The following is a 13,310-nucleotide window of genomic DNA, read 5'->3' on the forward strand; positions in this document are numbered from 1 at the left end:
CTTTATTTTTTAAACTCCCGAGCCAAATGACAGTTTTAAAATTGTGGTAGTCTTTGGGTGGAGGCTTGTCGGATTTCCCCGGAATTTTACTCCCCCCGCTCCTCTTTTACAAAATCTGCCCTCATCTAAAATCTTTGTTTTGCCGGAGGTCTAACCCGGGTCTAACCAAGGAGGATATTAGACTTGAGAGGGTGTTTGGTTTCTACACAGCATCCCCTTTGAACGAATTACGGTAAAGTAGAGTAATTTGTCCTAAAGAGTATCTCCACTATATAAGTACATAATTTCTTAAACGAAATAAAAGAACAATTCATGTCTATCTTGTATAAAACGCACCGTCCTGCATAGTGGCGTATCGTGGATAAGGGGGAAGGGGGCACTGGGACGATTAGGGGCAACACTCTTACTCGGAAATGAAATGCTAATTTAAGACTTATGGTTAGGTTGGGGATAGAGGGTGCTGGAAACGTCCCTTTTCTTCTCCCTTTTCGTAGTTTTTATTCAACACTCGATTTGGAGGGGGGGGGTGATGTGCCCCGGTGCTTTCCTGTAGATACGCTACTGGTCTCCCTTTCCAAGCATCATCATTATATCAAGACACACGACGCGTCTTCTGTCTCATTATGTCTAGCAGTACCCCATAATTGTGGTTAACGTATACGGTCGAAAGTAACTCTTTTCATTCATTGTCTGACAAAAACAGCGCCTTCGATAACGCCCTACGTACAGCCTTGTTAAACCATTCAAAACGATGAGCAACAAAAAGACAGTCCCATTATCTTCAGTCTACATTCTACTATAGAGCTTCCAGTGGCAGTGTCTATTCAGAGCCTGTCTCGGTTGCTTTTCTTTGATAATGAAAATGATGGTGCTATTGAAAATGTTATACGTCGAAGTCAATTTTCAGATTTACTCGCGCAGTGACAGGGAAACAAACACGGGTAAAAAGAGATCAATCTTACAATCACAGGTATATCTGAAAAGAAGAAAATGGCCGTCAGTCCAATTCGGGAGGTGGTGGGATGATACACATGTAGTTCGTTTTAAATGAAATCGTTGACTTTACATTGGTTTTTACACACATGCACTTACACTGTAGATTGTTATATTTACAAAGTTTATTGAGAGGAATTCATCTCGGATCTTTCAATTAATTTCTTCTAAAGATTCCATAGTCTTTGTGATCAATACATTTTCTATTTTTAATTACGCAGTTAATGCTATCATGCTGATATTGGCGAATTTAAATCGTGTATCCCAGCTCAGTGATTTCAAATTTATTCAAAATACCTGTTGACGAAAGATCCTATTATAATTGCTCAGTTCAATTCTATTCAAAAATTCAATTAAAATGTTATTGTCCAATTATTGAAAATTTGTTACGATTGCATGTCAATACAAAATTACAAATTATAAACATCAATACGATAGTACATTTGACTTAGATAATAGAACATAGATAACACGAAATGCGATAGTTCAAAATGCAGCCTAAATTCAATTCATAATTCAGACTAAGTAATTCAATTCAATTCATAATTCAGATTAATTTAAATTCACAATTCAGATTAAATCCAATTCAAATCTAGATCACTTTCAATTCATAATTCAGATTAAATTAAATTCATAATTCAGATTAAATTAAATTCATAATTCAGATGAAATAGCAAATGGCATGAACCATACGACATTAGTGATACCTGAAACAATAATATTAAGAGGGTATTCATTTTTCGAATGTGAAAATCATTACGCTATTTATCATTTCATCAGCTTGGGAGCATTTCATTCAGACTTATCAGAGCATAGATATACATGGAATGTCAAAAGTTCTCAAATCAAACCTTCCTCGCTGTGACAAAAGTCACAAAATATTCAATTTTACATGTTTCAAACTAATTTTCGTTGAAATCAATTGACCCAAAACATTCTGTTTGGGGAATAAATTTACTCTGACCAAAGAGATACTAAGACTTCGTTGCCGATAAGGAGATCTAAAAACAATAATTTTCTTTTTGCTCTGACTGGGCGTCCGGATCCCTCAAACTGCATATACCAACAGGCATTCTTACAATGGTTATGTTTTCTTAGGGTCTTCTTTTAGTCTCCAGGGTCAGCTCGCTTGGTTCTTCCCCGGTTCTTCATGAAAAGCCTTCCTTTCAAAACGAAGCTTTCTCGGTCTATTGTGACGGCTAACCAGGGACAAAGTCGGCTGATTCGTGCCGGGGTATCACTTTAACAAGCTCATCTTCCCTCCTCCATTCATCCCATAGAATTGAGCTTTAAGCCCCAGCCCCATTCACCGATCCCTGGCCTGGCGATAAAGGAATTTTAATTAAGGTGTTGTGCGAGAGGAGGATGCTGTAAGAGGGGTTTATATTAGGACGTTTAGTTGGAAAATTTAACCAGATACGTCTTAATTCCACCATTTTGATGATTAATCTAAGAAAAGAGATCGATATTTTGTTGTGAAAAGAAGAGTAGAGTATGATACCAATGGATTTAAAAGTACCAACAATGCGAAACAGCGTGACGCAAAGCGCGCAAAGTATTAGCACACAAAAAAGAGTATCAGGGGCTGTAAGATTTATACAAGGATATAAATATTTCTCCGCTTGTCTTCCTCAAACCATGCTCAAACTTATTTGTGAATGATTCTCAGCCTTATCTCTCTCTCTCTCTCTCTCTCTCTCTCTCTCTCTCTCTCTCTCTCTCTTTCTCTCTCTCTCTCACACACACACACACACCCTCTCTCTCTCCCTCTCTCATCTCCATATCACCCAGCCTGACTAACGCTGATGGTAACAATAAAATATTGTCACTATACACTGTATTACCCCAAATAATGTTATACCCTTGGTATCTCATTTGATAAAGATGACCCCATAGCTGAAGGAAAACTATACTTTTGCATCACTTATATTCCTCGATCATTTTAATGGAAGATATGTTTCATCATTTACTATATGGAACAAATCGTCTCCAAAACTCTCTGTACATCAGTATGCTTGTTTGTATTTTCATTTTTGCACCCAACCAACATGGATGATGACGGTCCTTATGAACAAATTATGTGACACATTAAAATGGGTAAGAATGAAAGAGCATAAGAAGGGTACTTTCATATTTTACTCAGAGTAACTTAAAGGATATCTATCTATCCATCTATCTATCCATTTATCTATATATCTATCTAAATATCTATCTATCTTTCTATATATCTATATATCCATCTACCTGTCTATATTTCTATCTATATATCGTTCTCTCTTTCTGTCTATATGGTAATGTAACTTGGCTATCTAGCTATGCCATCATTCTGTTTACCTTTATAAATTAGGCCTATATATTTACTTATTATCTATATTACGTACACCTTTGATGGTAGAAGAAAACCAATAAATGGCTGGAGAGCTAATGGAATCATCATAGACACTTAAAAGAAATATTTTATTTTATCAGATTTCCGGCACATTTTTCAGTATATCGTATCGATGTTGGACCTTGTCATAAAAATCGTTTATGCTCTTACAAATTCAAAGATGGAGGGGGGGGGGGGCTGGGTTAAAGTCGAAGATATTTGGAGGATTCTCAAGAGAGTACATTACTGTACTGTACCTATCGTCTTCTTTTATCATTTCTCTTTTCTTCTACATTGTTTCCCCTTTCCCCTTTTATCATTCTGTGGGATTGGTGTGTGTGTGTGTGGGGGGGGGGGGGGGTCAGATTCCCCTGTGCTCCCTGTGGCTTCGCCCCTCGTTCGGCCAAGTAGGTCCATGGTCTAACCATGGACCCATGGGTCAGACACTCAACATGGACAGAGGCCTGTATGATATTACAAGTAAATCCCATGGAATGTCCACTCAAAGGAAAGTATGAAGACGGTGTGTCATCGTGGTCTGTGATTCAACGCCCCCTCTGTTCTTTCTGTTCTTTCGAGGAAGTTTGGATTGGATAATATGATGCGGTAGAGAGAGAGAGATAGAGAGAGAGAGAGAGAGAGAGAGAGAGAGAGAGAGAGAGAGAGAGAGAGGGGGGATGGAAAGATTGATGAAAGGAGAGAAGGGGGTGGGTTAGGATGAGAGGGACATATTGACAGACAGAGACAGGGAGACAAGACACAACAAGATAAAAAGTTAGAGAGAAAGAATATGGGGGGGGGGGGGGGGATACGCAGAGGGAGGATGAGAATGAAAAGTAGACTGAAAACAGAAACGGATAGGACGTGGATGGGGATAAACAGAAACGGGGAGAACCGGGAGGGGGAATAAGAAAAGGGGATGGGGAGGTAAAGTACTAAAGAGCAAGAAAACGATGATTTTAAAAGAGGGCAATTCTACACAATTGCTAGTTGTCCTGAGTTGTCCTCTTTTTTTTTTAAAGTAGCCAAGATGAATGACTGAAAGGGTAATATGAACCTAATCAAATTGTAATTTTTGACAAAATAACTTTATGTAATCCAAGTATCAAACTTGTAAATGGATTTAATACAATGAAGTCAAAGAAGCAGGAGAAAACGTAGGAGAGAGGAAAGGTGAACAGGGAGAGGGGAGAGAAAGAGAGAGGCGGGGAGAAGAGAAAATAAAGAGAGGGAAAGAGAAGAGAGAGGAAAACCCCTCAGGATTTCGAGGGAATACTGTAATAACTTCCACAGATCCTCCTCATTCGCGGGGAGCCTGCCCGCTACATACACTTTTTTTTATTACCGCCGGTGACCTCTCCCGTAATGCACGTTGATTCACGACCCCAGCTGTGCGGAGCGAGTTAATATTCTACCCGGGAGAACAGGCGCAGAGCTCTGTCATTGGTCGGTCGTTTATTGGCTACACTGTTTCCCTGCAAGCTTGCCAACCCCACCGCGGCTCCTCAGTCTGTAACCTTCTTATTTATTACAAACAGAGCTGGTATATGATATTCGCCGTTATAATGCATCTTCTCTTGCTGTTTCCAGTTGGAATTGGAGTTCTACGCAACTGAGCTTGGATGGGAAGAAACTATTCGGTTGGAATGCTGGAGACTATGTATCCACTGTCCGAAATGACTTTATGATCTACCGAGGCTCTATCCACCTCTCTCTTTAATAACAGCAAAAAGCCAACGCACTTTCGAGGAGTAACTATTATTGACTTGTATCATATACCGAATGGAGTAATATTGACCCTATAATGTTCCTCAACGTTTGTCGAGTCGAAAACGGAGCTGCATATGATTAAACACGAGATGAGACTGTGTTATATTGCATGGTTAACGGTTTACACGTATCGTTTACATTTCATTCAAGTCGGTGGCTCTTGATGTTCTCATTTCAACGAGCTTGTTGTGAATGCTTGAGCGGATTACGTTGGATAGAAAAAAAGCCGACAGCTTAATTCATCTCGCCATTCGAACAGTGTGTGCGCGACAAGCAAACCAGACAGACGTGTGATCACAAATCGGCGCTAAAACTAATTTCAAGTTTTCTCTGCTCTATATCAAACTCGACTTGAGATTGCGTGCTGTGGGTGGAGAAGGAGGAGGAGGAGGAGGATTCTTCTGATGCAGGCCAGGATTTGTGAGCGTCGAGACCTCGTAATAAGGAACACATGTGAAATAGGAGCGGGATCAACTGTAAAGTGATACCCCGAGTGGCGTGTAGAGAGCTTTCAAGGTGAAACCCCAATTTGAGGAAACGTAAGACAGACATGAGAGACTTGAGTATGTAGCTTTATATTATACCAACGATTGTGAATTCAGCTTGAAGTAACTTATCGTCGCGGTGAATGAACTGAGATTGATTATAAACGCAGCTAAAGTCATCTCACATTGCATGGAGAACGATTTCGAATTCTGACGGGGGATATTTGAAGGTTTGGTGAGGAAATCAATCGGTTGTTATGGCAACGTGGAGCCTTATCCTTCGTGTTTTCTTGATGTGGGGTTGGTGTTGTGGCAGCTATGGGCTTGGTGTGCGTCATGGAAACACACAGGGACATTGCGAGAGGATCACCATTGATTTCTGTCAAGGAATCGGGTATAACATGACGAAGATGCCCAATCTGTTCGGACACGTGACGCAGAGTGAAGCAGCCCGAGCATTCACGAGTTCCATCCCCTGGTCGTCGTCGGATGCGCCGAGCATCTTCGACTGTTCCTGTGCTCGATGTACGCACCGATGTGCTCCGAGCACATTGATATCCGCATCCCATCCTGTCAGAGCATGTGTGACGATGTGAGACGGAAGTGTGAGCCGGTGATGGCCCGTTTCAGTTTCAGCTGGCCTGAGAGTATGAACTGTGACAAGCTACCTCGAGGAAAAGACCTGTGCATGGTCGCCCCCGACACCGCCGATGTCGGAGACACCATCCCGACCTACGAACCCAACTTCAATTTCGGAGGGCCTGATGATAACATCCCATCCGGCCCATCCGCTGGAGATGGACAGAGGGAATCGAATGCATCGTCATCAGCGCCACCAACTTGCACCAATCCTCAGAAGTTCGTCTTCGTCTCGCAGACGAACTCTTGTGCGCCGAGGTGCGATGTCGACGTGTACTTCCAGCGATCCGACAAGGAATTCACGGAGATGTGGATGGGTGTCTGGGCCATCCTGTGCTTCGTTTGTACCTCCATCACCGTCCTCACTTTCCTCATCGATCGAGGTCGTTTTAAATACCCAGAAAGACCCATCATCTTCTTATCAATGTGCTATAATATCTATTCTATCACCTACATTGTTCGTCTCATCGTCGGACCACAGGCCGTTGCTTGCGAGAAGACGTCAAGTGGTGTCCCATATTTGATTCAAGAAGGACTAGACAGCACTGGATGCACCATCGTGTTCCTGGTTCAGTACTACTTCTTCATGGCGTCGTCGATTTGGTGGGTGATCCTGACGTTGACGTGGTTCCTGGCAGCGGGAATGAAATGGGGCTATGAAGCGATAGCGGCTTATAGTAGCTACTACCACGTCGTGGCATGGGCCTTGCCAGCTTTAAAGGCCGTCATCGCCCTCTTCAAACGTCGACTCGACGCAGACGAACTCACAGGAATGTGTTATATTGGAAACCACGATCCTGACGTTCTTACCTACTACGTTCTCGTCCCGCTCTTTATTTATTTCGCTATTGGGACTCTTTTTATTCTTGCGGGATTTTTCTACTTATTTAGGATTCGCAAAGTCATGAAAAATGGCGGCACCAATATTGACAAGTTGGAGAGGCTAATGGTTCGCATTGGTATCTTTTCAGTACTCTACACAGTGCCTGCCACTGCAGTTATTGCTTGCTATTTCTACCAGAGATCGAACATGGAATACTGGAGGATTGTAGCGGAGCACGCCCCATGTCGACCCCTGCCCCCAGAACAAGGTGGGGGTTGCGCCCCCATGGATTATTCCATCCCGTCCGTCCCTGTGTTATCAGTGAAACTCTTCATGTTACTCGTCGTGGGTATCACGAGTGGCATGTGGATTTGGAGTTCAAAAACCGTGCAATCGTGGCAGAAATGGCTTGGCGGATGTGCCCTTTTTTCACCAGCACAAAAATCGTCATTTCAACAGCAGCAGTTAAAGCAGCAGCAGCAGCAGCAGCAGTTTCCAAATGGGGGAACGCCAAACAAAGAAAACAGGCCCACGACGCCCCGGGGGAAGTACCCAACAATAAATGGCAACAACAGAAGCACGGGGATCGTTTACAGCTCTGTGAACGCAGGCAGCGCCATTGTATGACGCTTGAAAGGGATACGCACTCCAAAGAGTTTTTCCTTCATTTTTAAAGAGAGATTAAATGTATATTGTGTTCGCAAACGGCTATTAAACCATCGAGTGGTTTTTCTTACGACAACGGCCACATGTTATTATTCCCGTTGTCGACCCTTCGTGTAAATCTAAAAAAAGACATCTCGTTTTTATAGCTTCTTGTAATGTGATTACATTGAGACTGTATTATAGGATGCATTTTGTACTTATTTGATCTGCATGTAAAATGGGACAGTTTTGTTGTCTGAAATGATTCTTTATACGTTGCAAATTGTGTTTTAAGAATACGATGTCAAATTATGCAGATAGATTATTGAGTTTGCCAATGAAGTGAGGTCTACTTTAGCTAAATTAAAATAGTAATGGTCTACTATGTTTGTTGAGGTTGCTAGAATTTTCATTTTGGAAAATGGCATTCGAATAGCATTCAAGCAAGGTTACAATCTGTTTTCGTTTTATTATTGCCTATATTTCCCAAATTCACACCCAGTTCCTTTTATTTTTGTTTTGTGAGATTTATGTCCACCCTTTTCTTTAAAACACTTGTTACTATTTGTTTAGATTGCTCACATTTTAGATTGGGAATCGGGAAATGAAAGTATACACGATATACTTTTTCCTCTCACAGGGTGTATTTTTTGTTCAACACTCCCAAATCCACGACACCACCTTTAATTTCCCCCATTTTTGTTTTCTTCATTTGAAGTGAGGCATTGGACTTGGTCTTCGAATCATCCTCCTAATCCTCTGCATCCAATCAGAGTTATCAAATCGATTCCAGGGCTGAAAAGAACTCACTGAAAGCTGGCCGAATGAATTTCATACCTCACTGACCCCCTCTCCCTGTTCACGCCTTAATTGATCCCCACAGCGTAAACCCCAATACCACTTGACAATGACATTGGTATAACCGGATTTCACACTTGGGCCACCTGTATACGTTTACAACGCCACTCCAACGTTTTCACCCCGCTGTGATTTTTATCAAAGTGGGTCCTTTCAGGAGCAATGGCGTACTCCCTTTTGGTTTTCTTGTTCATTTATTTCAATTCTCTCAATTTCCCCTTAACCCCCACGTCTTCATTTTCATTTTCTTGTTGCCATTTAATATCCAAGCCTTATGGATTTTCCGCTCAAGTAGATGCAAAATAATTTGTGAAAAGGATTTTGGAATCAAACCTTAAGCGCCTTGCCAACCACCAGCACTGATTGAATAAGAAACGATTGGATAGGCGCTGACCCTATTTCTTTTATCAAGAATATTTCTCCTCCTGGTCGTTCGTTATATGTACAACAAAAAAGTGCTGGGGGTATCATTCAATTAATATCTCACACTTCTCTCACAGTATGTCATTCTATTCATTGGCAGGAGAATAAAGGTGCATTACACAAACATAGTTCGACTAGCTAATCAATTCAAATAGACTATCTGCTTATTAAACATTGATCAGTTAGTTCGGTCACTTTCGATGGGCCCCCTGCCGCCCTCACAAAACTACAAAGCATCCGCCGATAACAAATCAATAGACCATTGGCATGTATTTCCATTAGCTACATTACACTCGAGTCATGGGGCGGCTGTCTTTGTATATCAAGTGAAAAGAACCGATAACGAATAATAAATGACACGTTATTTGTTCGACTGCAGCCCCTATCAAAACACGGCTGGTATTGAAATCAAATTTGGCAAAAATTGTCATATTTGATGTCAGCATCGTTGCCATGGTGCCCATGAATGTTTCAGTGTTGTTGGTTTTTGCCGCTTTGTTGTAATGGAAAGCGGAAATTACCTATATAATTCAAATTTAATTGACATTATTATCTCCCAGGCAAAAATATTACAATGTTATTATCGGTTCCCATCACAGTATTTATTTTAAAGAACTGTAGAGCTTCATTATCCTCACCCACCAATGTTCATTATTAATGAATTGTGAATGTCATTTATTTTGAATATACAAAGTTTACTTCGTTGCCTTCATACATCCCTGAATATAGATTGAAATTGAATATGGTTCATTATACTGCTTTCGATATAATCCTGTTTATATACTCCTAAATTCAACAATCGCATGCGAAAATTATGAATACTCTGTCCCAAGCTCAAGAAACGAAGCAAGATTTTAATCTTTTTTAAAAGTCGTCGACCTGCATACAAAAGATACAGAGTCATACAAATCTAATCGTCAACTTGATTTGCAATAATTGTGCTAGTGTACAATGATCCGTACCACAATAATTTAATACACGTATCTGTGTGGGTCGTGTCCAAGAAGAAGAAAAGTAATGTGTTCGAAATACTGCGATATATATGTGAAATAATAATGCATACATATATGTGAAATAATAATGCATAAATATAGGTAACGATTTTCATTCAGCCCTTACTGATCCGAGTATTTAATACGAATTTTTGGAATACAATTGCCCTTTACGTGATCTGTAATTGCAACCCCAAGGTCTTAGGTTTTCACAAATTCACAGCATGATCTTAAACCTTTATAGAGATTGATTCATGAACTAATTTGGGAGAGCAATCAACCAAATGAATCTCCATAATTGATATGAGCTTTTTCTGATTGAGCTGGGTATAATTTATATCGATGGATATATATAATTTACGAACACGAATCGTGCTCTTCTCAATCATGATCCAAGCGTCTCTGTAACTTGTTCATTAGTAAAACGCGTTATTATTCAAAATATATAACATTACAAATGATATGTTTTATTGTGAGTGGAAATGTGCATGGATGGTGGTGAATTCCGTTGCTAAGTAGATATATATACTTAAAATAAAACACCGACGAGGAGTCGGACTTTGAAGGTTAAAACATTGTTATTAGACCGGCAAGAGAATGTTATTCATGTAAACTCTATACCAATGGCGTATAAAACATACAATGGGGTCGGCTAAGGCACCCCCCCCCCCTCATTTTCGAAGGCCGGGGAAAAAAACCAAAAGCAACAATAACATTTTCCAAGTGACTCTGTACGGAAAGGGGTACATCATCCCACCCTTCTCCCCCCCCCCCCTCCCCACACCCCATGACACTTCCCCCTATTTCTAGATACGTCTGCTCGATGGTGTAAATCAATGAGCCCCTGCCGCCCCTGTCTCATGTCACGTTTTTGGTTATTTCTGGATACCCCTGCTCGATGGTTAATTGGTTATATTAAACATTTAAAAACGATTGAAAATTTGATTGCTTTAAAATGTTACAATCTCATTACCAATCGCAATACGATGTTGGTTTCAAATGTTGTAATTCATTAAACTACAGTATATGTATCCAATAATTTTGTATTAAATGAATGCGATGGGCTGTTTTTAATTCTCAACAATAGTAGCCGAACCCATTGAACTAACGAGCAGCCGTCATGGTTTAGTCTCGAAAATTATTTGTCATGTACATGTATTTATGTTTGTACTGGTGTGCGCTACATTTGCTTGTTGATACGGTTTTTTTCACTGTTTTATCACGCTCTTTGTGACGATTTACAAGTGCTTGTTTTTAAACGTTGGCTACATAATCTAGTCATCCAAAACAATGCAAACACATCCTTATCTTTATTTCACCTTTGTCAGAACCTCTATCGCAGTGTAATTGCTCGCCCTTTGGAACAAGCCCCTTTGAACAGCCATTTTCTCGAATGCATTTATCAAGCTTCGATTCTTCTTTATTGCCCCGACTGGCAGAAATGACAAGGTTAAATGAAAAAACCGATTTAGAAGTCATTTCTTGCACAAAAGCCGCCCCTGCATTCAAATGCATATTGGGTCGACCGACACACTGTACTATATTGCACACAGTATAAGGTGCCGCTTAACAGGTCTGCGACTGCATGCAGTATCACTGTGCACAAAAAGCAACTATTAAGCCTTATGTGACTGAATCAATATTTCGAGTTTGATTTTGACTTGGAAATGCATTTGAATTTTTTAAATCCACATTAATATGGACTTGTTTTAAACCTAATCCAATTACATTTTGCTTGAGCTGGTGCCAGGAAATTATCTTATTTTTGCTCATTGTTATTAACGGTTGAAAACTGTGTTTCTCGAATGTCAAACATACTTTTACAGAATAATACAATACATGTGGTTACTTGAAGTGAAATGAACCAAATGACAGATATTTGTTGCCATGACATGATACCTTGTTGTTTTTTAAATTGGCTCGTTATAGATGACATGAGAATTCAAAATACATGTATACATTATACAAGTGATAACTACTCTGATCTTGTTTTTTGTTGCAAACGATACATGTATTTATTTTATGTATTTAGTTTGTGTTGACCTTTGATAAAGTAATCATCAAACCAATGTAATTTATCTCACAATGCTGGCATTCCATTCACAATACATGCTTAAATATCACAACAAAGCTAACTGTTTGTAATTGTGTCCATTTATTTTTTTGTCAGTAATTAAGGGATTGATGTGTGAAGCCGTGTCTCAATCACCGTTTAAATTTCGAGGACAACCTGAAAAAAGTTGATAGCCATATTTTTCATTATTCCTTTATGGCTTGTTATAATGACACTCCCAATGTGGTTTTCAGATTTCGGTTTTAAAGAGAAGATCGAGTTCTTACAAATGTGAAAAATAATTATTCAGCTTTTGCATTATTTTTTTAATTCTTATGTGAAAGATTGTCATTTAGCAATGTCATGTGAAAACTACTGCTCTTGAAATCTCATCATATTTTGAAATAGCGTAAAACTTTTGACCAAATTCCAATGTCATATGTATGTGTGTAGTCCTATAAACACATTTCTTTGCGGTATCTGGCATTGTATGTTGTATTTAGCGGCTTTAGCCCGGTTGAGTCTATTTCTGATCATTTTGATGATTCCAAAGGCTCACAATATATGATTATTCCTATATTCTACATAAAAAATAAACCTTTCTTATTTCGCAAGACAATCGCATGACTAAGAATTTGATTTACTCAACTCTATCTTTAACTTAGGCCCACTGCACCCCCCCCCCCCCCTCCGTTGTCTTCTTCGTTCACCCCTTAATTTACCGCTGGCATTCAGAACAGTTTTATGACATCCAAAAGTGCAAGTTCGAACAGTTATCATGGTCATGATATTTTAATGGTTAAAGACCTAGAAACAGCCCCATTCCAGTTTTGATAATGATCTTTGTTCGTCATACGGTTTTACAATAACTCTAATGTTTGCATACCCCATCATTTTTTATAGCTTTAGGAATTAAAATGATGGAAATATCGTTTATAACATTACATGTTTTGACCTCACGTAAACGACATAATGGTGGAAAACAAATTATGACAAAAACCAAATATCTGGGACGGGATTCTATAAAAACGAGCGTTTATAGATTATGATCACTGCAAAGACATAAAAACGATCAGACATTTTCAGGCTTTGATGTACATGTATTATTTCATGTCGACGTAGGCATATGTATTGCTGTGTTGTTTAGCTGCAGAAGCAGACGTGGAGAGTATGATATGACATCATGTTTTTGTACGACAAAGTAGTGTAAGATAGGCGCCACTCTTATAAAACGATGATCAGGGAATTTGATTCAAAAAGT

The 13,310-nt window shown here is 39.6% G+C and overlaps 1 protein-coding gene across 1 annotated transcript; it reads left to right on the forward strand.

The window, feature by feature from the left end:
- Positions 1 to 4,572: 4,572 nt before the first annotated feature.
- On the forward strand, positions 4,573 to 12,136 carry LOC585651 (frizzled-9). The gene is given in 2 exon segments (XM_011666096.2): positions 4,573 to 6,066; positions 6,069 to 12,136. Coding segments are annotated over 2 exon segments (1,830 nt in total). The 5' UTR covers positions 4,573 to 5,873; the 3' UTR covers positions 7,706 to 12,136.
- The last annotated feature ends 1,174 nt before the right edge of the window (positions 12,137 to 13,310 follow it).

Source organism: Strongylocentrotus purpuratus, unplaced genomic scaffold (genome assembly GCF_000002235.5).
Source record: "Strongylocentrotus purpuratus isolate Spur 01 unplaced genomic scaffold, Spur_5.0 spur5_scaffold_21, whole genome shotgun sequence".
In the NCBI taxonomy this organism is placed as follows: Eukaryota; Metazoa; Echinodermata; class Echinoidea; order Camarodonta; family Strongylocentrotidae; genus Strongylocentrotus; species Strongylocentrotus purpuratus.